Source organism: Hemiscyllium ocellatum, chromosome 12 (genome assembly GCF_020745735.1).
Source record: "Hemiscyllium ocellatum isolate sHemOce1 chromosome 12, sHemOce1.pat.X.cur, whole genome shotgun sequence".
Lineage (NCBI taxonomy): Eukaryota > Metazoa > Chordata > Chondrichthyes > Orectolobiformes > Hemiscylliidae > Hemiscyllium > Hemiscyllium ocellatum.
In genome coordinates, this window is record NC_083412.1 from 52,637,484 (window position 1) to 52,662,640 (window position 25,157).

Here is a 25,157-nt window from a genome sequence, read left to right on the forward strand (position 1 = left end):
TTTGGAACATATATTTTGGAATTATAAAAACAAAAACAAACAAACAAACAAACAAACAAACAATCTCCTTCATAACTATGCACTTTTTAAAGGAGGAATCAATGAGTAGGAAATTGGCATGAGACCCTGGCTGGTGAATTTGATTCCACTGAAGTTTCTGTTTTGTACTAATGGTTGAACAGGTTGCCAAATTCCAGTGTGTGTACACATATGTACAGGTAAACTCAGCAATATGGTGTTCCCAGCAATGAGCTGTTCTCAATGATCATGTAGGTTGGAGAATTAAGGATGCAGATCAGTACAATTGTTCTGACAGAACAAGGAAATACCAAATACAGAGAAGTGCCCAATTTGTACGGTTAATTGTAACTGAAAGCAATACATTTGTTAAGCTACTTGATGCTGAAACTTGTTGCTTGTAATGGGGACTTTGATGTATGCCTTGCTCTCACTACTGTAATTTAGAAAACAAAGCAAAATTCACAAAAGTGATTTTGGAAGACAAAAACAAGCGGCATAAGAAATGACTCAACCGAATTTTCTTTCATTAGATTTAATCAGTCAAAGTGTCTACTTGTGAAAGAACTCATTTAAACTGTACAGATTAATTTCAGCTTTATCAAATGGCACCATGGTGGCTCAGTGGTTAGTACTGCTGCCTCACGGTGCCAGGGATGCAGTTTAATTTCAGCCTTGGGTTTGCACATTCGCCCGTGTCTGTGTATGTTTCCTCTGGGGGATCTGCTTTTCTCCCATAGTCCAAAGATGTACAAGCTAGGCGAAATGCCCATACTAAATTGGTCAGAGTGTCCAGGGATGTCCAGCCTAGCTGCATTAGCCATGGAAAATACAGGGCTGGGTGGGATGCTCTTTGATGGGCTGAATGGCCAGTTTTCACACTGCAGGTATTTTGAGACCACAGAACTCATTGTAAAAAAAAAATTCAGTTGCTTAGTTTAAAAAGTTAATGAAGTGTTAAAAATTGAATTGAGCATTTCTGTGCACTAGCCTGAGTAGTTACTATATAACTTAGTTTCACAACTAGAGATTTAACATATGAAATATGGTCAAATTTAATGAGGTCTCTCCAAATACCTTGTTCCATCCTGAGCACTGCAGTTAACATCAGCTCCGTGTTCTAGAAGGTGGCAAACAATGCTGAGCCATCCTCTGGCACAGGCTTCGTGCAAAGCACAATAACCTGCATTGTCGCGATGATTTACATCGCAAACTTTGTTTTCCAAACAATACAGTACTACTTCCTGGGAAAGAAAAGAAAACTGAATTAATTTGCATTCTTGGTGACTCTATGATTCCATAAAATTGTCCCCAAATTCATTTTACAACAAGTACTGCTTTAATCGACTAATATTTCAACCCAAAATAAAATCCATACAAATCGATTGAGCAGTTTGTAAAATATTGTAGTGTTCATGTTAAGAATGTTTAAATATTCAACTGATGTTGTTAGCAGATATGTTTACTACAGCCAGCAATCAAGGGGAATAACAGCTACCAATCTCTTCTAATAAATAAAAAAAAGTACTGTACTTCCTGAGCAAGCCACAAATAAGCAAACTACACTTATAAGAAAACATGTGAATTGGAGCAGTCAGCGGGACACAGTAACAACAACTTCAAAATTTCACTGCTAGATTCAAACTACAATTGAATCACAAGCTTTTTAATGTTTGGATTAGGAAATAATTAGGAAAAATTATCTTTCAGCAGAATATCAGATCCTGATTAATTCCATTCATCTTTCCAGAAGCTGCCGTAGCTAATAAGTATGTGCAGAATACTTTGGTTTATTTCAGATTTCTAGCAACTGTAAGATCTTATATTTACAACCACTCTAAATTGTTCAATTTACATTTTCAAATATTTTCTAACTAATTTAAAGTAATGTGGAACACCTAACATACAAATGCTTGGTTGTGGACCTGAAATGCCAAAAGAATGGCTGCATTGAAATAAAGGTAACAGATACATTTAGCACATTAAAGAGAAAGGATTTCAGCAAAAGTGAGTGAGGAATGCAAACATTTTCCTCACTGCAACACTTCATTCCCTATTCTTTAAACTTCCTGATGTGGAGGTTATCTACAGGATGTGCAGTAAACTATTTAACCTTTGGGAGAAGATTTGTAGCTCGGGTGCTTGTTGTTGCGGTTCTGTTCGCTGAGCTGGGAATTTGTGTTGCAGACATTTCGTCCCCTGTCTAGGTGACATCCTCAGTGCTTGGGAACCTCCTGTGAAGCGCTTCTGTGATGTTTCCTCTGGCATTTATAGTAATTTGTACCTGCCGCTTCCGGTTGTCAGTTCCAGCTGTCCGCTGCAGTGGCCGGTATATTGGGTCCAGGTCGATGTGCTTATTGATTGAATCTGTGGATGAGTGCCATGCCTCTAGGAATTCCCTGGCTGTTCTCTGTTTGGCTTGTCCTATAATAGTAGTGTTGTCCCAGTCGAACTCATGTTGATTGTCATCTGAGCGTGTGGCTACTAAGGATAGCTGGCCTTGTCGTTTCGTGGCTAGTTGGTGTTCATGGATGCGGACCGTTAGCCGTCTTCCTGTTTGTCCTGTGTAGTGTTTTGTGCAGTCCTTGCATGGGATTTTGTACACTACATTGGTTTTGCTCATGCTGGGTATCGGGTCCTTCGTCCTGGTGAGTTGTTGTCTGAGAGTGGCTGTTGGTTTGTGTGCTGTTTTGAGTCTTAGTGGTCGCAGTAGTCTGGCTGTCAGTTCAGAAATGTTTTTGAAGTATGGTAGTGTGGCTAGTCCTTCGGGTTGTGGTAGTGTGGCTAGTCCGTTGTCTTTCCCTTAGGCATCTGTTGATGAAATTGCGGGGGTATCTGTTTTTGGCGAATACATTGTATAGGTGTTCTTATTCCTCTTTTTGCAGTTCTGGTGTACTACAGTGTGTTGTGGCCCTTTTGAACAGTGTCTTGATGCAACTTCTTTTGTGTGTGTTGGGGTAGTTGCTTTCGTAGTTCAGGACTTGGTCTGTGTGTGTGGCTTTCCTGTATACCTTTAATGGTGAATTCTCCGTTCGGTGTTCTCTGTACCATCACGTCTAGGAATGGGAATTGGTTGTCCTTTTCTTCCTTTCTCGTGAATCGGATTCCTGTGAGTGTGGTGTTGATGATCCGGTGTGTGTTCTCTATTTCTGTGTTTTTAATGATTACAAAGGTATCATCTACATATCCGACCCAGAGTTTGGGTTGAATTTGCGGTAAGACTGTTTGTTCTAACCTCTGCATTACCGCTTCTGCTATGATCCAGAGATGGGTGAGCCCATGGGTGTGCCGTTGATTTGTTCATATATTTGGTTGTTGAATGTGAAGTGTATTGTCATTTGAGTATGCAGTCTTTGTTGATAGGTTCCCTGTCTTGTACCCCGTATTTAACCTGCCAGCTCCAGTCAAGAATTAAGACCACCAAGCTCAGTCAATGAGCTGCAGTGTGCAGATGACACATGTGGCTGTATATACGCAGAGGCTGAGCTCCAATCTACCATCAATGTATACACAGAGGCCACTGACAGAATGGGCCTGATGCTAAATACCCAGAAGTCAAAAGGTTCCCCACCCACTCGCTTCCACTGGACATAATGCCAGAAGTCCAATCAAGATCTGTAGTGAGCTACCTGACAAAATGGATTATTTTCCATACATTTGGAGCAGCTTCTCAGCAAGGACAAACATCAACAATGGCCACCTGAGGAACAGGGTAAAAACTGTGCAGGAATACTTCAGGCAAAGTAACAACGAAGACCCAGCTGGACACCAAGCTCATGGTATACGGGGCAAGCTGCGTAACCAGACCTCCTGTAGGTGTCAGCCATATGGACAATATGCAAAACACCTCAAATCCCTCGAGAAATGTCACCAGTGATTCCTCCTCAAAATTCTGTCAATCTAGACAGAAGTCACACGGCACCAGGTTATAGTCCAACAGGTTTATTTGAAATCACACAAATTTTCAGAGCGCAGCCCCATCTTCAGGTCCAAAAGCTTGGTGTTGTGTGACTTCTAACTTTGTCCACCCCAGTCCAACACAGGCACCTCCACATCACATAAATCCAGTGACAGTATAGGCACTCTAATTTTAGTGTCCTTTCTCAGGCCAACAACCCCAACATCAGGGCACTAGTTAGAGTCAAGATTAAAGGGGTACTGGAAAAGCACAGGTCAGGCAGCACCCAAAGAGCAGGAAAATCAATGTTTCGGGCAAAAGCCCTTCATCATGTACTAATTAGAGTCAGTCAGCTTCATTAGGTAGGCTACATCTTCCATCTGTTTTACATGACTTACATAACCAGCTCTCTACTCAGTTTCATCACAGCAAGCAGCCTCCCTAAAAAATATGTAATATTCCCAGCAATTTGAGGGAATCTACAGTCAAAGGCTGCCCAAACTAGAGAAGCAGCATCTGTGAAGGTTCCAAACATTTTAGCATCTCTGAGAAGTTCATTTTGAAGTCAAGCTCAAATAGTGGAATGAGCATTCAAAGACCTGAGAATCCCACCCATCCTCCTCTTCAAGAAATACCTGTAGCAGGTCAGGGCGCACAGAGCCAGAAGTGGACTGCTTAATGACTTTAAAACCTACAAGCTAAAGTGGAAGAAAGTCGTTCTTGATCACAAGTGACTGCTTAAGAAAAGGACGATGATGTTTAGAATTCAGGAATATCAAAGGATGCAAGACAATAGAAAAACTGTTTATTGCAGATGTCCAATTGTAGTGATGTCATGGAAGGATAGATTTTTGTTAGGTCATGCAAGTTCAGTACTACTGTGTTGTCCAGTATCATAGTAAAAAATCAAAAAAAATTCTCAATTTGAGTGTGCATCAGGATATCACAATTGTATGTTGAAACCAAGTTATACTTAAATAGTATGTTCCTCACCCTGTGGTTAGCTGTCTCACACTTTTAGATATTAATAAGATGTGTATAAATAGGTTTGAGAAAATTGGAATATCTGGGATTGGGAATCAAATGCCCAGGTCATTTCTGAATCCCAATCCCGCAATGTGACCTTTAATTGCAAATCTCATTAGTGGAGCTGAGTGTTGCTAGGAGGTGGGAATTAACTTTTATGCACGACAGTACACTCAAAAGCAAACTGCAGCCATAATAACAGAAAAGGCAGGTGATCAGATCCAATGCAAACAAGTGATCAAATGGCCAAACGAAGGTTGTAAAGCTGCTGTCAGAATAACCCTTTTTGCCAGAATCTCTCTCAGCAGAATCATTAACTTAATGGATCACTGCATTGCACATTCAGCCCATTAACAAGCTCAAGGAGCTTAGGGAAATTAATTAGAGGCAAATGGGTTGTCGGCATCTAATCCCACTCCCTTCACGGAGAAAAAAAAGCACCATGCTCCGGTGGTACCAGGACACTGACTGAGCAATTGATAGGGTTCAGAAAAGATTTACAAGGAAGTTGCCAGAATTAGAGGAGAGGCTGAATAGGCTGGGGCTGTTTTCCCTGGAGCGTCCGAGGCTGAGGGGTGACCTTATAGAAGTTTATAAAATCATGAGGGGTATGGATCGGATAAATAGATACGGTCTATTCCCTGGAGTGGGGCAGTCTGGAACTAGAGGACATATGTTTAGGGTGACAGGGGAAAGATATAAAAAGGGACCCCGAAAGGGGTAACCTTTTCACACAAAGGGTGGTGTTTGTATGGAATGAGCTGCCAGAGGAAGTGGTGGAGGCTAGTACAACTATAGCACTTAAAAGATATCTGAATTGGTATATGAATAGAAATGGTTTAGAGGGATATGGGACAATTGCTGGCAAATGGGATTAGATTAGGTTAGGATGTTTGGTTGGCATGGACGAGTTGGACTAAAGGGTCTATTTCCATGCTGTATATCTCTATGACTCTAATACTATTTTCAAAGAATGCCTGCATCTGATCAAGCCTCTAGCGTCTCAAAATATGCAGAATCCATCAAGTGAATATGACTCAGAACAATTTAATAAGCTTAATTAATTGATGGCCAGGTTAAAATAACAATTAGTCATCTGGTTAAATCAGTCTAATTTTCAACATTTTGGTGGATTGAATCAGTAAGGAAACATTCACAAAATATACATTTAAGACAGATTGCTGCCAGATTACTGAATACAGCACAGGTAAGAATTCCTCAATAGTATTCACAATTAACACTCCACACTGGAAATTTATTCCTTACAATATTATTTGTACAATGATTTAAATCGCAAACCAGTGCCTGTTTCACACTAGAATGAAAAGATTGTCTGGAACAGAATGCAGCTTAGCACAATGTAACTAGATACATTATTTATCATTACCAGTTGATAAATTCACTACTTTTATTAAAGACTTCAAAATACAAATGTATTTTACCACTGCTATTTCTATTTGATCAACCATAGGTTAACTCATAAGCTGGTGACTTCTCCAATCTGATTTATAGATTGTCACATCAGCTAGCAGACCACGAACTAAGGGTTGAGGTTTCCAAATCTGTGACAAGTTAAACACATTATACATATAATTGGTAGAGGTTATGACTTTGATCACTCCTTATGCCACCAAATATTATTTGGGCAAAAAAAAAGTGTTTTAAAATTACAATGAAATATGGAAGCCTAGCATCTACTATTCCTTGGTACTAAATTAGCTAACTGGGTGACCTTCAATGATGTAATCCAACTATTTAGAAAAAATATCATTTATTACCCAACACACAATATAACAAGACTTAATAATCCTTGCAGTTTGAAGATTTAATATTTTAAATATTACCAAGAACTTTTCCATACTCAGATATTAGAGTATGAGATATTGATTGAGATATTCTGAGTGTGGTATACTGTGTTATAGTCCAGACCAGACCTCCTCAAAATATGTTAAGGTAGCCTAGACCCTAACTTTTTCATATTTTCAAGACAGATGTGAATGAAGTGCATGCTCCAGATGTGATGGGATTGGTCAAACTGCTCGACACTATTTAAACACTATACTTAAAACACAAACACAAGAAACAGGAATTTAGAATAACAAATATTGCAAAGCTTAACCAAATAATAGTGCCTATTACTAATTAACTGTTCCAATATAGTAACATCCATAAACACACTCCTTGGCAAGAAGATAATTTTACACACAGATTCTTATGTGCAGTTCTCCATCCCAGAGGAAACAACATCAAGAGAGATTTCAGAGAAAGCAGCAGCCAGGAATCATTCACTGAAGCTCCCAATTCTTCTAGGACCCCAAACAGCTTTTGACTGTGGAAAAAAAACACTAGGAAACCTGATCTGTGAGCACTGGCCATGCTTTTCAAGCTACTCCCATTATTCCAACATTTAAAAAAAACCTTCAGGCCTATGTTGTTTACTTTGGCCACCTCCAGTAGACAGTTTGATACCTCTTCCTTTACAAACTCTCTTTAAAAAATACATGATAAAATAACCTTTTTAAAGTGACAGGATCATCACAATTGCAAAATATAAGGTGAAGTAAAGTGAAGTGTTTGTTCTAAGTTTATACACCACTCAATATACATATATGCATTATTCATATATGCTTGAAAAATTTGTAAAGAGCTATAATTTCTGTTTAAGTTTTGAACATACCAATTAATTGTGCCAATTACAAAATGATGTATAAATCTGGATAGAGATTAAAGTATATAACACCTCCAACAGAAAACTCAACCACCTTTACAGCAGGAACAGATGACCGGAAACAAAAGAATATTTCATTGTCTGTTTTCAAATACAGGACTTACCTCATAGCCTAGACGTGCTGCTCTTTGCAGCAAAGTCTCACCAGCATTTTTATTGACAATGAGTCTGCGTGCTTCTGGTGGCATGGGACGACTTGGAGTGGTCTCCTGTGGAGTGCTGATTGCTTGTGCAGTCAAGGGCTGGGAGCACGGAAGGAATAATGGAATTTGCAACAGACGTTCAGCAGACTTCTGCTCACATGTTTTCTTTGGTGTAGAATCTGTGTCTGTGGTTGGTGCTGGTCGTTTTCTAGAATTCCTGCTAACACTGGTTTGCTGTAAATAAGCAACCAAAAATAAATTGATGTAACAGAGACCTGCTTTGACAAAACGGAGTCAATGCAAACACATGATTTACATTCTCTGCTTGGGGTTAAAAAAATCATGTTAATTGGCTAAACAGCAATAAAAAGCAAAAACCTACATTTGCATCCTGCCTTATGATATGTCTCACAAACATCCTGAGGTGCTTTCAGTACAAATTATTTTGAAGTGCATTCATTGCTGTTATTTAGGCAAGAGATCGATGGGACTGGTATATAGTATTAGAATGATACATTATTCAATCTAGAGGCAAAGTATTTGAGAAGTGCAAGAGGAAAACTGCTAAAACCAATTGAATATAGGAGAATGACAAACCTAGCAATGGTCACAAAGAATGGGTTTGTTGTTGTGTAGTGGTTATGCTACTGAATTAGAAATCATTACTGAAATTGCCTCAGTGTGAAACAGCATTCAATAAATCTAGTAAACTGGCAACATGCACCAAAAACATAGCCATGAAAGCACCAGGTTAACCAAAAACTCACTAATAAGATTTAACAAAAGGAACTTGCACCCCTAATTGGGCTAGCATATCCATAATTTAAATCCACAACATGGTACTACGGTCTACATCCTAAGATGCAATTACAAGTAAGGGAGTATATGTGCTTAAATTGTCAGTTGCTGATTTGTTGGCCTAAGAATGCTCTGTTGAAGAAGCTAAATAAGTGTGGGCAAGATAAACATTTAGTGTTGTCCTCTAATACCAGCAAAAGATACAACTTCAAAGACTTGATTATCCTACCCACACTACCTCGGGAAACCAAGCAGTGGCTTGGGATTTTAATTAAAATAAGTCTGGCAATACCATAACTTTGTCTTAAAAGTAATAACAACTTGTATTCATATATTATGTTTAATGTAGAAAAACATGCTTCATGGAGGCAGAATCTCAAACTCAGAAATAAATGATATTAGTAGAATCAGGTGATATTAGGAAGATGACCAAAAATTTGGTCAAAGAATTTCAATCACAGAAATGAAGAAACAGAGTGATGGTAATTTGGCAGTTCTTGAAGGGAAACAGACATATGGAACATAAGTTTTAGGTCAGGTGAACTTTATGTAGGATGGAGTATGGGAAGCAAATAGAACAGGTGAAACTGCAGATGAACAAGTCAGAAGTGCAGACAGATGTTGTTACAGAGGTTAAAGAGGGAATATTTGTGGTAAGAGAGAATGAGGTCAGGAGCTTAGTTCAGAATCAGACAAGGTTTGAAAAAAATTAATTCAACTTGAGAGACAATGGCTAAGCAGGAGGTAGGAGTCAATTGTAAGTGCAAAAAATTTGTTGCAAGATCAATCTGAGAAAATAGAGGCAGTGATGATGGTGGCAAAAGAACTAGGTTTCATCAGTGTACAAGTGGAAGCTGACTCCTTATCTGTCGATGATATCCCCTAAAGAGAATGTAGATGAGGATGGGTTAATGATTATTCTGACTTTGGTCTAAGTATGATCAATGAGTAGAAGAATGAATGGGAAAATCAGATGAAATGTTTTCACAGGAAAAATCATTGATCAGACTGCTTTACCACAAATGGCTATTGAGGTTTAGGTATCGCATCATTTAAAAGAGAATTTCAGAGGAACTGGAAAATAAAGATTTTAAAAAGGCTTTGAACTGAAATTAGAACAGATATTTTGAATTTAAGTGGTCATGCTGGTCCTGGAAATGAACTCTTTACACGTTTCTATAATTCAGCGAATACATAAGGGACAATTTCTTAAATGTGCACACAGCCTCATTTACAGCAGTGAATATTAAAAAACGTAATGGCTGTGCATTCCCTACTACTCAGTTCATAAATTTGGGACAAAAAATCATGGATTGTGAATCTTGGAGGGATATGGGCCGGGTGCTGGCAGGTGGGACTAGATTGGGTTGGGATATCTGGTCGGCATGGACAGGTTGGACCGAAGGGTCTGTTTCCATGCTGTACATCTCTATGACTGTACGAGTGGCTGGGTCATACTGCGATTGCACAACTAAGGCTTCACAAGCAACCATTTAACACTTCTGAACTTGTGACAGTTTTGTAGGGAGATGTGGGCCAGGTGCTGGCAGGTGGGACTAGATTAGGTTGGGATATCTGGTCGGCATGGACGGGTTGGACCAAAGGGTCTGTTTCAATGCTGTACATCTCTATGACTCTATGTGCTGAATAAATTAAACATGTGCTAGAAAAGGACATATAGATTGTAATTGCACCTTTTTACATTCCCAAAATATACAGTCAGTCATATAGATAGTGAAATTTTAATATCAATAACTGATTATCCAATAGATGTAAATTATATTAAAAATATATCAGCTTACAAATTACTGGTATGTTATTCATCGATATAGAAATATTTTGAAGCTATTTTACAGTAAATTTGACTGCAGTTTGTGAACTATCCAATGGAAAAGCAGGAGCATTATTTTTCTACACCTGCTGTTAACTGCACTCCGGAGATGTTCAGGTACATGAAACAGCTGAAGTCGCAAAACTGATTTAAAAAACTGCTGACAGTTTACTTGTTATTAGATGTGGAAAGCTAGTTTGACAGTCCAGAAATTGCGTAATCCTCTGCAAGTACTCCAGAAGTCAAATACATAATTTGAACAATAGGGGCTACCCATATTATATGACTGTATATGACCAGAGGTAACCTCAAGCAGGCAAAAACCACAGTTGCCACATGGCATACACAGTCCTGAATGTGGTAGATTTATATGCACAGCACTCAATACACATGTCAAAGGGGTCTTAAGTTACTAGAATCCTTGCAGACTATCAGTGCTTTCAGTCAATATGTTCACAGTTCTCACAGGGAAATCTCACAGAGAAATGTTAGATTTGCTGTCACATATCTGAATCAAAATACAACCATTAATGGACAGCTTCTGTGCTAATTCAGGCAACAAACTTACATACAGTATGTAACAGAGGAAACAGTATGTGCAACTGATTTGAACAAGAATGACTTTTTCATCTTTGGTTATAACAGGATTCCAACATTAGGCTATAAAATATGAGATCTGAAGAAATGAAAATGTACTTCAAGATGTTTGGGCAGATATTTGGTAAATTCAGTTTAAGAAATGAGATTGCTGTGCCACACCTAGGAAGGAACCTAACCTTAATACCCAGTGCATGACTTTTTTCGCTGCATTGCTGGAATACTGCTAATTCCTCATTAGTATCCTCCAAATCCATTGTGCATCATCATTATGGTTTTTACAATCATCCTATTTATTGATTCATGGCATGTCGGTGTTGTTGGCTCAGCCAACCCATCCCTAGTTGCCCTCGAGAAGGTGGTGGTGGTGAGTTGCTGCCTTAAACAGTTGCAGTCCATTTGGTGCATGATACTATTTGCATACATTCAAAATACTGTTAGAGAGGAAGTTCTAGGATTCTGATCTACTGACTGTGAGAAGCAGCAGAGGGGACCTTGCAGGTGGTCGTGTTGTAACTTTCTAGATGGAACTGGCTATAAGTTTTGATGGTGCTCTCCAAGAAGCGTTGGTGAATTTCTGAAGTGCATCTCATAGATGATACACACTGCTGTCACTTTGCATTGGTGGTGGTGGGAGTGAATATCCGTGGATGTGGTGTCAAACCCGCGGTTGCTTTGTCCATGCTGAGGACTTAATTTGTCACAAAGGTATGGAATACACACACAATTATTCTAGAAAACCTGCGTGTCGCACTGTAGCACTAGTTAATCCAGTCATGCAGTGCATTACTTCCAAGGTACCAAAGTTACATCTAGTTGTAGCATGAGTTGTGTTGTACTCGAGACCCATTTCTCCTTCCCCTGCTCCAAATGCAATCTACTCCTGCAACCTCCATCCCCAGAATCTGGCTCACCTTACCCCACCTGACCAATTTCTCCCATTAATCTCAACTTATCCTGAACGTGGTAGCACTTACCTGCCCCTGCCCTGTGCCACCTTGCACACTGTCAACCTCCCCACACCTAGCACCTTCTTCCCTAGCCTCCCTGTATCTTAGTCCCAGCACTCTATAATCGTACAATATCTAAATCTGGAGCTTTAAATTTCCAAAAACAGCAGCTGACTGCTATGAAAAGGAGCCACACTTTTGCATTACAAAGGAACTCTCAGAAATGAAATATGGCTCCACAATTCTGAAGGAGCCCTGAACAGAATCTCCTATCGGAAATTCAGAGCTCTTTCATTTTGTTAAAAAAGGAACAGAGTGGCAATCTGGGTAAGATAGTCACTCTTCAAAAATCTATCACAGTTATCTATGCCTCATACTCCCTGTAGTAACAAATTCTGTAAAATGCTATTTTTTGCACTCTCCATGTCAAAAACAAATTCTAAAACAATAATGAGGGACAGAATCAAGTGGCAAAATAGAAGGTACTATATCCATATTATACAGAAAGACACACATTCTGTATATGTATACCTGAACACCAATTACACTGAAGCCATTTCTCCACACTATAGTTGGTTTTGCTGTGTTTGCGTATTTCACAAAGTTAGCTCCCCTCTTTCCTGAAAAATAATTTAAAATGACTATCAGGTTGTCCCCACTTTAGCCCTCTCATACGAACTGATATTGGAAGTGGTGCATGTCTTGTAATTGGAACCAAAGCAAGTTCTGTTCTACATTGACCAAACAAGGCCCACAGATGTGTGTAAAGAATTGCTAACTAAGAAAACAAAGAACCAGGAAACGTAAATGTGTAATTACCATTAATTGTTTCCATTCATGTGTAACTTCCACCAGATATCAAATGAAACTATTCCAAAATTTATAACACAATATCTTTATCTAGTTTTTAAATGTAATTGTACACCATTTTTAAAAAAGTGTAATAAAATTTAATATTTTGAAATCCCAACCAATTTAATATCCGATAAGTGTATTAGATTAATTGGAAGAAAATAATAGATATTGAACACTTCACTAAAAGAAAATTTGAACATATCAGTGCATTTACTCTTCTTCTGATCATTACTTAACACAGCCCCAAAGCATGCATGGTTCCATGCTCACTAAAGTCTCCGTTGGTTGTCATCAAGGCTAGTTCATCAAGCTGACTGTACACATGTCAACTCTACACAAACTAACTGAGAGATCAAGAAAAGGAAAATCTCTTGCTCACTACAAGGGGATGTTTAGATTAGACTTACAGTGTGGAAACAGGCCCTTCGGCCCAACAAGTCCACACCGACCCGCCGAAGCGCAACCCACCCATACCCCTACATTTACCCCTTACCTAACACTACGGGCAATTTTAGTTTGGCCAATTCACCTGACCCGCACATCTTTGTGACTGTGGGAGGAAACCGGAGCACCCGGAGGGTGCCCACGCAGACACGGGGAGAACGTGCAAACTCCACACAGTCAGTCGCCTGAGTCGGGAATTGAACCCGGGTCGACAGGCGCTGTGAGGCAGCAGTGCTAACCACTGTGCCACCGTGCTGCCCATGTCATGGGAGCACACCCACAATCATCATGACAACAGCAGCTTAACACATTTTAAACTAAGGATTAAATTTGGATTTTTGCATTTTGTGCAATTCGCTATTGCACTACATAGTGACACTTTTCAGTTATTCAAAACTTGCAATGATTTCTTCATGAGGACACAAACTGAAATGGTAAATTCAGATGAAAGTGAGTTAGTACTTCATCCGAGAACCACATGATGGATTCATTGGGATAAAGAAGGGCTTTTTTAAAAATAACCTCCCCAATGGAATAACAAGCTCCTTTTCATTACAATTTAAGACAATAGAGAGGTGATTGTATTTGTTTGAGGCAAGTTGTGACAGTTATTGGATCTTTTAAGCATATGCAAGAAAATGTTCAATGGACTCAGGGTATAGCAGATACACTGACCTTCCTATGAGATGTAATTAGGCATCACGTAATGCAAGGTTTTCTTTTCAAGAGACCAATGGATAGCTCTAATGGATAATCTTTTAAAAATGTAATTGTATAAACAAAATGTTTATTTATACACCCACCATTCCTGGAAGAAAGGATTTAGTACTTCTGCTGCATCACTATTTTGATGGCAAGAACACCAATGTTGTGAAGAAGCCTATAGTGCCAAAAACGTTTTTGAGCACCTGCACTAAAACTTTCCTGTCTCCATTCTCAGCCGCTGGTGAACTGTGATTTGGAGAACAAGAGAGCAAAACTGAGGGCCGCCAATAACCCTAACCATCAATAGTAGCTTAGTTTAGAGTGGAATTCTGGTGGAAATAATTCAATGTTAAAAAATTATGTTTTGATGTACTGGAACAATTTGAACATGCAAAGATACATGTAATTTCAAATACTCTCTATTAGGGGGGGATGTCAGGGGTAGGTTCTTTACCCAGAGAGTGGTGGGGGCATGGAATGCGCTGCCTGCGGGAGTGGCAGAGTCAGAATCATTGGTGACCTTTAAGCGGCAATTGGACAGGTACGTGGATAGGTGCTTAAGTAGGACAAATGTTTGGCACAACATCGTGGGCCGAAGAGCCTGTTCTGTGCTGTATTGTTCTATGTTCAATGATACGTATTTGGCAACAGAGAAACACGGCCACTAATATCAGAGCAGAAAAGCATTTCCACAATAAATGTAATAGTTCTTAAAGAATCATATTTGAGGGGACAAGATACACCAGTCCAAAATTACTGTTGCTTGTAATCATTGAACATTTTGTACAATTAAAGGAAATTCTTACAGAAATTATAGGTCAATAAATAGATAATAGGTTGACATTTGGATTAAAACAGTAGAGACTGCTTTTATCTGTTAATATTTTATAGCTTAGCAACTGATGTATCTATTCTGCACTTTTTCATTATTCCTCTTCCAGGAGGTGACAGTTATGCTGGAATGAGCTTCACGAGCAGAAATTCATTGTGCTATTCTTCAGTAAGTTTTGTTAAGGCATTCAACTGTTGACAGCATCAGATAGTTCAATCTTACCTTCACCTGATGTCAAAAAATATTTTTGAGCTGGGATCACTGGGCAGAATTTGGGAGCAGAAACCTTAGCAGCTTATTCCACTTAGAGTCATAGAGATGTACACAGCATGGAAACAGACCCTTCGGTCCAACCCATCCATGCCGATCAGACATCCCAACCCAATTTAGTCCCACCTGCCAGCATCCGGCCCATATCCCTCCAAACCCTTCCTATTCGTATACTCATCCAAATGCCTCTTAAATGTTGCAAATGTACCAGCCTTCACCACATCCTTTGGCAGCTCATTCCATACACGTACCACCCTCTGCGTGAAAATGTTACCCCTTCGGTCTCTCTTATATCTTTCCACTCTCACCCTAAACCAATGCCCTCTAGTTCTGGACTCCCCAACCCCAGGGAAAAGACTTTGTCTATTTATCCTATCCATGCCCCTCATAATTTTGTAAACCTCTATGAGATCACCCCTCAGCCTCTGACGCTCCAGGGAAAACAGCCCCAGCTTGTTCAGCCTCTCCCTGTAGCTCAGATCCTCCAACCCTGGCAACATCCTTGTAAATCTTTTCTGAACCCTTTCAAGTTTCACAATATCTGTCCGATAGGAAGGAGACCAGAATTGCACGCAATATTCCAACAATGGTTTAACCAATGTCCTGTACAGCCGCAACATGACCTCCCAACTCCTGTACTCCATACTCTGACCAATAAAGGAAAGCATACCAAACACCTTCTTCACTATCCTATCTACCTGCAACTTCACTTTCAAGGGGCTATGAACCTGCACTCCAAGGTCTCGTTGTTCAGTAACATTCCCTTGGTCCTTACTATTAAGTGTATAAGTCCTGCTAAGATTCGCTTTCCCAAAATGCAGCACCTCGCATTTATCTGAATTAAACTCCATCTGCCACTTCTCAGCCCATTGGCCCATCTGATCCAGATCCTGTTGTAATCTGAGGTAACCCTCTTCGCTGTTCACTACATCTCCAAATTTTGGTGTCATCTGCAAACTTACTAATTGTACCTCTTATGCTTGCATCCAAATCATTTATGTAAATGACAAAAAGTAGAGGGCCCAGCCCCAATCGTTGTGGCATTTCAAGGTCACAGGCCTCCAGTCTGAAAAACAATCCTCCACCACCACCCTCTGTCTTCTACGTTTGAGCCAGTTCTATATCCAAATGGCTAGTTCTCCCAGACTATGTACTGGTTAACAGTATTGGCCAAACTGTTGCCACACCTAACATTGGACAACTCAGCAAAAACCAGGAACTGAATCTGAAAATTAACACATCTGGATGGTTCAGCATAACATCAATTCGTGTAATTTAAAATTAAACCGGCTGATGAATATGGTCATACGAAGTTTAACCAATATTTGATTAATTACCTTCAAATTACTGATCGTGTTTATGTACACTCTGCCATCACCTAAGTCACAGTCACAAATATATTATTATAAAAACAAAAGGTGCCAGAAATACTCAGATCAGACAGGACCTGTGGTATTATCAATGGATTGTCAACCCAGATAAATGTCTGGGGATAAGAGTTCAAATCCTGGAATTTGAATTCAATAAAAATATCTGGAATTAGGACTTTAATGATGACCATTGTCAGTTGTCAGAAAATCCCACTAGTTCACTAATGTTCCTTAGGGAAGGAAACTGTTGTCCTTACCTGGTCTGGCCTACATGTGACTCCAGTCACAAAGCAATGTGGTTGACCCATAGCCAGCAATGCCCTCATCCCGTCATGAATATAAAAAAAAGTTTTCAGTTGAATGATACTTCATTACAAAAGAAGGAAAAAAAAATAAATGTAAGAAGTTTTAAGAAGAGGAGGGGACAGAAAGAACATCTGTACTCCACTCTATTACAGACCTTTTGGCTTTTCCTTCCCCCTCTCCCTCTACTAGCTTAGAAACTCTTACATTATTACCATCCTTCAGTTCTGATGGAAGATAACCAACCTGAATCACTAACTGTTTTTCTTTACAGATATTGCCTGACTTGACTGTTTTCAGCACTTTTTGTTTTTATTTTGAATTTTAGCAATATCTTGCTTTTGCTTTTATGATTCTTGTTGTCTTATTGTGATCTTCATCTTTTCCCAAGGATGATGCAAATTTGTTCTAGGAACTATGTTCCTACAGTTTGTGCCTGTGACATGTCAGATCTTGTGTAAAAATACAAATAAATTAATCTTATACCTTTTCTTCTGAGCTCTCAACGTCAGTTGAGTCATCTGCTGTCAGTGATGACCGTCTTTTGTCCTGACGCATTAAGTGTTTTGTTTTACATTGGCGCTTTCCTGAAGGCTTCTCCCGTTCAGTGTTTGAATACTTTGGTGAAACTGGTGAACGTAAATGGTCGTCTTCCTCTCCAGAGCACAAGACACCACGTTTGCGGCTTTCCTTGTTTTTTTGCCGTTTATTTGATGATCGAGACACAGGTGTACTTGTCTTTCGCTGTACATGCCAACTGCTGCTTGTTGTGCTGGATGAAATTGTCCTTTTCCTTGGAGATGCTGGAGGTGTAGATAAACCTAAAAATAGTTAATAATCTTTAGCAATAGGTTCTTGAAATTTAATGATTTTCATAATCTTATATAATTTATTGATATTGTCATTTTATGCAACTTGAATATTCACCAAATTTTATTTATTTTTTTATCCTTCTGTGGATGTGATTGCACTCAGTGGTCAGCCACAGAATAAAGTGTTCCAGAATTAATGGACATTCCCTATGGGTTTACATTAAGGCACATATTTACAGAAAAGAGAACAAGATTGATTTTTATATATTTCAGCATTCCAGATATAAACAGGGCAGTGGCATTATTTGCAAATGCTAACCTGATCAATTCTAAAATTACCTATAATTTTGGTTCCAATGGACAATTATTAGGATTTGGGAAATTCTGCATTTTGGAATGGAGGGTGGAATTAGCTTCTTAAAACATAGTCATATAGATAAATGGTCTTAGAAGCATCCAGGCACCGAGAAGGTAATTGAAGCTTTGCTTTGGCATTTTGAGAAGAGGATATTTTTCAAATTGATGAACTGGAGATAGGCTGCATGTTGGGTTCGGTTACTCATCAGGTCATAGCAGGTAACAACTATTTTAGCAGCACATTGCAATTGTCACGGCCTCAATGCCATAAGTTTAATATCCTCAGTATGGCTTAAAGATTGGGTACCTTACTGTAACCTCATTAAAGTTCAAGTATATTAAATATAAATGGATTAAAAGCTCCATTCCACCCAAACCATCTTACAATATTTTTCCAGCCTTAAACCATACTCCATTTTGTCCTCATGCACCATTCATAACACTGCTTTTTCTCAAGAACATCTGCATTAACCATTTCAACAACTCAATTTCCTGACAACTACTACTGTGTAAACTCCCTGTATGATGCACATATCTGTTATTCAATAACTATGGATACCACTATAGTAGTATTTCATACTATTAAAGTTGTTGATTTACCAGGAGATGACTGAGTGTAAGACAAGAATACATGTATGAATGAAGAACTCCCAAACCTGAATTATTTTTGCTTTATTTGAGGGCGGATTCTTTAAAACCAGGAATGAAGACCATTGAGATAGGAGAGAAAACAGGAAGCTCACGGTTATTAGTTACATTTGTTTCCCCTCCTATTCAGTTACTCACTCATTGCTCCCCAAAATATGTGCTCTGTTGACAAAGTGCACACAGCATATTTAGCTATATCTCACAAAGCTGTCATGAATAGATCATTGGTGCACTTATTCATATTCATGTTCCACTTTACAGTTTAAGACACAACTCACATCCTTTATTCAAATACTGCAAAGTAACAGCATTGGTAAGTGTATAAAGTTAGAGTTGTAAATTAAAGAGTTTAAGAGTTTGCTCTGGGTGATTAGACAAGAACCAGGGATCATCTAATCAGAAGGTCAACTCACAGCTACTTTAAGCCATTGGAGAATAAAGATCCAATTTTCAAGTAGGCTACTTAGAAAAGAGTGATTACAGAGTGTGAAAAAATGACAGATTCATTGGGTAGTTTTCCCAACAGCCTTCAGCAAAGAAAAACTATTGTAGGAATTTTCAACAAACATATGTTCTTATTTTTTACAATGACTGTGATCAGAACTTTGCAGTGCATCATTTAGCAACACCAGGGCCACTTGCAACAGAACTCCTTATGTCAAAGGCCTTATCAATAAGATGCGATGGCTAGCATGAAGTTTGATGCATTTCACTGCTGTCATTGAGTCAGTTGTCACATAGACATCTGGAGACAGTCCAAAAATAATGTTTACAGTACATCGACAGCCTTCTTCCACCCTTGCTGATGTCAAGGCTGCCAAGGTAACAAAGCCTACTGCTAGGCCATCTCATTCTCTTGATCACAGAGGTGAAAGACCTTTGGCATCAGAGGAACATTTCAAAAAACAGCAGCCGAGTCTATTTTAGCCAGAGAAATGCCAGATTAAATAATTCAATGTTAAGGGATCACATTTGTAGATCATCCCCAAACTAAGAGATGCACAGGAATTGCAAAAAGCAACTTGGAATTTAAAGAATAATTTGAATAAAATGTGTATATGAGCATAAGAGGGGAGATGAGCATTTAAATTGACAGGAAGCTTGGGAAAGATGAAATGGTGGCTCTGTTAGTTAATGATGGCATTTGCACAACAGAAAGGGATGACTTGCGTTCAGGAAACCAGGAATATGGAATTAGTTTGGAGTGAAAGGATGAGCAATAAAGGCAAGAAGCTGCTTAGGGTAGTGGTGTTTTGATCTACATATCAACTGGAAAAGTCACATGAGCAAAGGTAGTCTAGATGAGGAGATCACAGAATGTTTTAAGGATGGTTTCTTCGAACAGCATATTCTGGAGCCAAGCAGAGAGCACAGAGCATAATACTAGATGTGGTATTATGCAGCATTGATGGTGATTTCATTGTGGAGGTGCCTCTGGTTAGCATTGACCATATCATTATTGAATTTTACATTTAATTTGGAATATTTTCTAATGAACCTGTTTATACATGCTACTAGACACCTTTGAAGCCAGGACTTGAATCCAGGCCTCCTGGTACAGAGATAGGGACAGTACCACAAGAGTCTTTGCATTCAATTTGAGGGAAAAAGGAGAGGCATATTTTTCAAAAAATGTAAATAAGGGGAATTACAAGGCCAGAGATAGTGAAAGAGATTTGCCAATTTAGGTTAAATGATAGTTTAATAGAGATACTTGGGCAGACAAGTAAGTGGATATTTCAGAACACACAGACTAAATATATTCTGAGTAGTAATACAAATCCCAGAGACATATCCATTAGTTATTAACTAGAAATGTTAAAGATAATATTGAACATTCAGAAAAATCATATGACTGAACAATGATAGGTGGTATGTCAGAAGATTGGACAGACTATTAAAAAATGCAAAGAATGATGCAAAAACTTTTAGAGGGAAAAACTAGATCATAAGAGAAAGCTAGTTAGAAATGTATAAACAGAGACTAAGAGGTTTTATAAATACTTGAAAAAGAGTTAACCAAGTTACTGCTGGTCTGACAGAAAGTCAGAATGGAGATTTATTTATTAACTGAAAATAAAGCAGATTAATTGAACAGGTATTTTGCATCAATCTCCATTGCAAAGGATACAAGAAACATTCCAAAACCAGCAAATAATTGGGAAATGGAACTTAAGAAAATCATAATTGCCAGAGAAGCAGAATTCAGTAAATTGTCAGAGGCTACTGCTGACAAGTTCCTGGGCTCTGATGAACTTCATAGTAGAGTCTTACAAGTAGCAGCTCGTGAGAGTTGATTAATTGATTTAAATTTTCTAAAACTCCCTTAATTCAGGACATTAGTTTGAAAGAGAGCAAAATAAAATCTTTTATTCAAAAAGGGCTGGAGACAGAATGCAAGGAACTGTAGACCAGTTATAGGAGGGCACTTTATTAAACCCAAGATAATCCAACAGAGTCCATGTGTTTTTATGAAAGGCAAGTAACTGGGATTAAACTTATTGTAATTATTTGAGGAGGTAACATATGCTATGACTGGGGTATTTGGTGGAGGTCCTGTACATAAATTTGCCGAATGCACTGATAATGTATCACATCCGTTGCAGAAAATTAAAGCTCGTGGTGCAGAGCATAGCATATTGGCATGGATCGAAGATTGGATGGCTAATAGGAAACTCAGTCTCCACGTGCTTAAATATTCAACATTTTCTTTTCCATAAATTTATCTTTTACAACAACAACAACTTGTAGCAAAGAATTCTACACAGTAACAAGATATTTTTTGAACCTTCCCTTAATATTTTCATTTATCATCTCTGGCTACAACCCCACTGAATCTTGGTAATAATCCATCAGTACTTGCTACTTACCTTATTAAAACCTTTCACAATTTGGAAGACTTTTATCAGAACACTTCCTAACCTTCTAAGGTCCATTTTTTTAAAAAGTAACAATTTCTGAAGTGTCCGTTCATGGCTAATTTCTACCTGACAACAGACTGACAATCTTTAACTGTACTCTTTCCAAGGGCCATTTCTCTTTAATGAGATTCCCAAGAATGCACATTACACTTCACATACAGTCAACTAAGCACGTATAAAAGTTCGACATTATCTCTCTATTTTTGTATTCAATGCCGCTAATTTTTATTATTGCTTTGTTAGATGCACAATGATCCTCTGTGCTTCCAGTTTGTGTTAGTTCCTCATATTTCTCTACATTCATGCATTTGCCATCAGAAATAAGTAACAGACCAACATAAAACTGGCTAATCGGTATTATTAACCAGAAAGGAGAACTTCAATGTCAGTTTTGAAAAAGTGCAGCAATTTTGAATACGATGAGAAAATTGCCCAAATAAAAAAAAAAGAGAAGGGAGGAAATCGTACAAATTTTAAATATATTGTAAAGCATAATGTCTTCAATTGAATCAATATTCAGTCAAAAGCAGACAAGCGATTCTCCTTGTATCAGTCTTTCAGAAATGAATTGTGTATTGCAGGAAATGTACAAGAGTGAAGATTAGTGTCACTTTCTTCCAAAGAGAAAAACATAAATGAATTTCAGTCAAAAATTTGCAAAAACAGGTTACTATGCAAGTACTTCGGTTTGAAGCACGTGCCCTGAAAAAAATCGGTTCTGGTGTTTCAAATCAAATTCAATAACTACATAATCCATACTGGATATATTAAACATGTTTAATTCTTTGACCAAATGGAATTTCTTAGTTGAGTATTCTTTGTAATTTGTTTTTACTGTGAATATTTTATTATTTTCAAACTCCTCCTTTTGGACAGCTTCATATTTAATTCTGGTCTATTCTTTTCTCCATTACATCTGTTTTGATGATGCCACTTTCACACTAGTGTTTCAATATGTCTTCCTTTCTCCTCAACTGAGGATTGTTCTTCACTGTGGTTGACAGCACTCTTGGCTGTGTCAATCCCACTTCCTGAACTTCTGGTCTCACCCTCTTGCCTCCCTTCCAGAAGCATGATAGGATTCTCCTCATCTTCGCCTTCCATCCCACCAAGATCCAAACTCATCAGTTCGTCTCTGCCACTTCTGACATCTCTGGCATAATACCACTGCCAAACACATTTTCTCTCCTCTCTCAACACTCTGATGGGATTGTTACCCTCAGTGATACCTGGGTCCACTTTTCCATTTGCCCAAAACCTATTTCCATTTTCCACACAAGCACGAGATGCAATACCTGCCTTTTCCTACTTTCTCAACTTCCAGGTTCCCAAACAGTCCTAGGAGAAATTGAGACCTATGTGTACTTCTTTCAAGTTAGTGTATAAATTTGCTGTACACAAAATTAATCTTCTCTGCACTGGCAAGATCAACACAGACTGGATGACCATTTTGCTGAACACCTTCATTAAGTCCACAAGCATGACCCCACATTTCCAGTGGAGTGTCTTTTAATCCTCCATGCTACTTGCACGTTGACCATTCTGTCCTTGGCTTTATGCATTGTTCCAATGAAGCTCAATAGACAGTCGAGAAACAGCATTTCATCAACCGAAAGGCCAAATGTTACACATTCAAAGTATTCAATTATTGACCTGATTATACAATGACTAATTTAGTTAAGCAGCCAACACCCCAAAGTGGAAATCCCAAATGTGAGCTTTAAATCAGACTAATGCTCATATCTGTTTGCTTCAGTCAGGTCAATTCAGCAGTACTTAGTTGAGTTACTTAGTTGGAGTAGCATATCAAATATTTTCTTCCCTTTTTTGAAAAGCGCCTTCTGTCAACCACCTTGAATTAATACTGATTGTGGTTGTAGGCCTGCCCACAGGCAGGATATTTATCCTCAAACTGAAAGAGGTTGCATTGTGTTAAATGATTTGGAGAGAAATGACAGAAGGGAGTCATCAATAAATAGATAATTGCTTGAAAGCACTTAACTCTTTGTTAAGAAACGGCCAGGATGAAAAATAAACACATTTGACGTCAATGTACCTCAGTTTCTTTTACTGAAGTATTTTAATATTTCAGAATTCCTTCTCCTGGACAGCTTCATATTTAGTTAAAGAGTGAATTGTGGACCCTGTTAGATGCTTCACTTTGCTCAGCAAAGTATGATAGGTATGTTGGGCATTAAGAAAAAAAATATACAGACTTCTCCAGGTTACAAGTGTACCTTTTTCAATGTCATTTCTAGTGAAGGTCTCCTCAGATCCAATTCTGCTGGGTTTGGTCTCTGATCCTTTCCTGGTGTTTCTTTCGTCTACCCTGTCTTTGACTTCAGTCTCCTTTGCCATGAACTCTGGCTCCTTGGCCCCAGCTAACTCTTTCTTACTGAGCCGACCTGTCCTGGAAGGAGTAGATCTGTCAGGAGACACTTGCTGCTCCCAGAGTGCCCTTAGATGGTGCAGGTGCCTTTGCTTGCGGGGATGCAATCCTGTCAGCTCAATGCACACTTTTAGGTTTGTTACTTCACTTGAATGTGAGTCTTCTGAGTTGTCTGTGGATTCATCATTCATCTCCTTCTCAGTCCATTCATCTACTGTGAAAATAGTTCAGGACAATGAAACATGCCCTACAGCTAATAAAACTATAGACAAACCCCTATGTAGCACTAACATTTTTACCAATAGATGATCATGATGATTTAAAAACTAATGTGTTCTAAATAATACAAGTACATCATTTTCTGTATTCACAACATGATACTGGAAAAATGAAACTTTCAGTAACTCCAAGTTCATTTTATCAAATGAAAGTGTTAACTGTTTAAAGAAAGCAATGTAATTTAATTATCTTATCAAGATTCTCAATTTAGTTCAAATTTGTAATTACTATGATTATAAAGTTAATATCAAAACATGATGACTGGAAGGATGAGCTTTTGTACTTAAACTTTTGGATTTTGCTTGCATATAGCACAACTTCTGAAGAAAATAAATCTCAATATTTGGATTAAGAAATGTGTTCATCTCCTATTATGGTACACTTGCAGGTGCACAGTTTTGACAAGAAGCTGAACCTACACTGTTGTTTATTTTATATATAAAATGAATGGCCTATATCTAAAGGAAATAATGTTGAGACAGAAATTCCATCATTTGTTTTTAAATATATAATTTGTCTGGTTGCCATTAACATACCAAGAATGAGCCTCCTGATGGGTCAGTACATTGTGTAGCTACAGAGTAGGAAAATTCAAGCTCAGTCCATATTCTGTTCTGCATTAAACAATCAGTCAACTTACACTTAGGGGCATTACAACTAGCTTCAGTATCCCCAAGTTAGGAAGGTAAAATAATACCATAAATGTTGTGGTGTTTCTGCTCACTGTCAGTCATTCAGTAGTTCTTATATGTTATATGTACTTTGTATGGGAAATTGACTTGGTTGCTATGATATCTTCTTCATGGTTAAAGGCAACCACCATTCGCTGTCCAGATTAATAGATGCAGAATGACTTGTTCAGAAAGGAAAGTTGAAAATTGAAGGATTATAGAAATACAGAAAAAAGGAAGTAGGCAAAGATTTAATCAATGCCAACTTATCCTTTGAAAGTAATTGATTCTCTGTTTTCAGACTATATTGGT

At 38.4% G+C, this 25,157-nt stretch overlaps 1 protein-coding gene across 9 annotated transcripts in view; it reads right to left on the reverse strand.

Annotated features, from left to right (window-relative positions):
• Window positions 1-25,157, reverse strand: part of bcor (BCL6 corepressor) — a 312,325-nt gene that overhangs the window by 9,594 nt on the left and 277,574 nt on the right. For 7 of the 9 annotated variants that reach the window (XM_060833542.1, XM_060833540.1, XM_060833545.1 and 4 more), the window contains 4 exons: window positions 23,744-24,109; window positions 17,255-17,589; window positions 7,775-8,047; window positions 1,096-1,262 (listed from right to left, as the gene is read on the reverse strand). In XM_060833542.1, coding sequence (XP_060689525.1) covers window positions 1,096-1,262; window positions 7,775-8,047; window positions 17,255-17,589; window positions 23,744-24,109 — 1,141 coding nt within the window. The remainder of the gene's footprint in view (window positions 1-1,095; window positions 1,263-7,774; window positions 8,048-17,254; window positions 17,590-23,743; window positions 24,110-25,157) is intronic. The other 2 variants (XM_060833541.1, XM_060833549.1) reach the window with 2 other exon arrangements.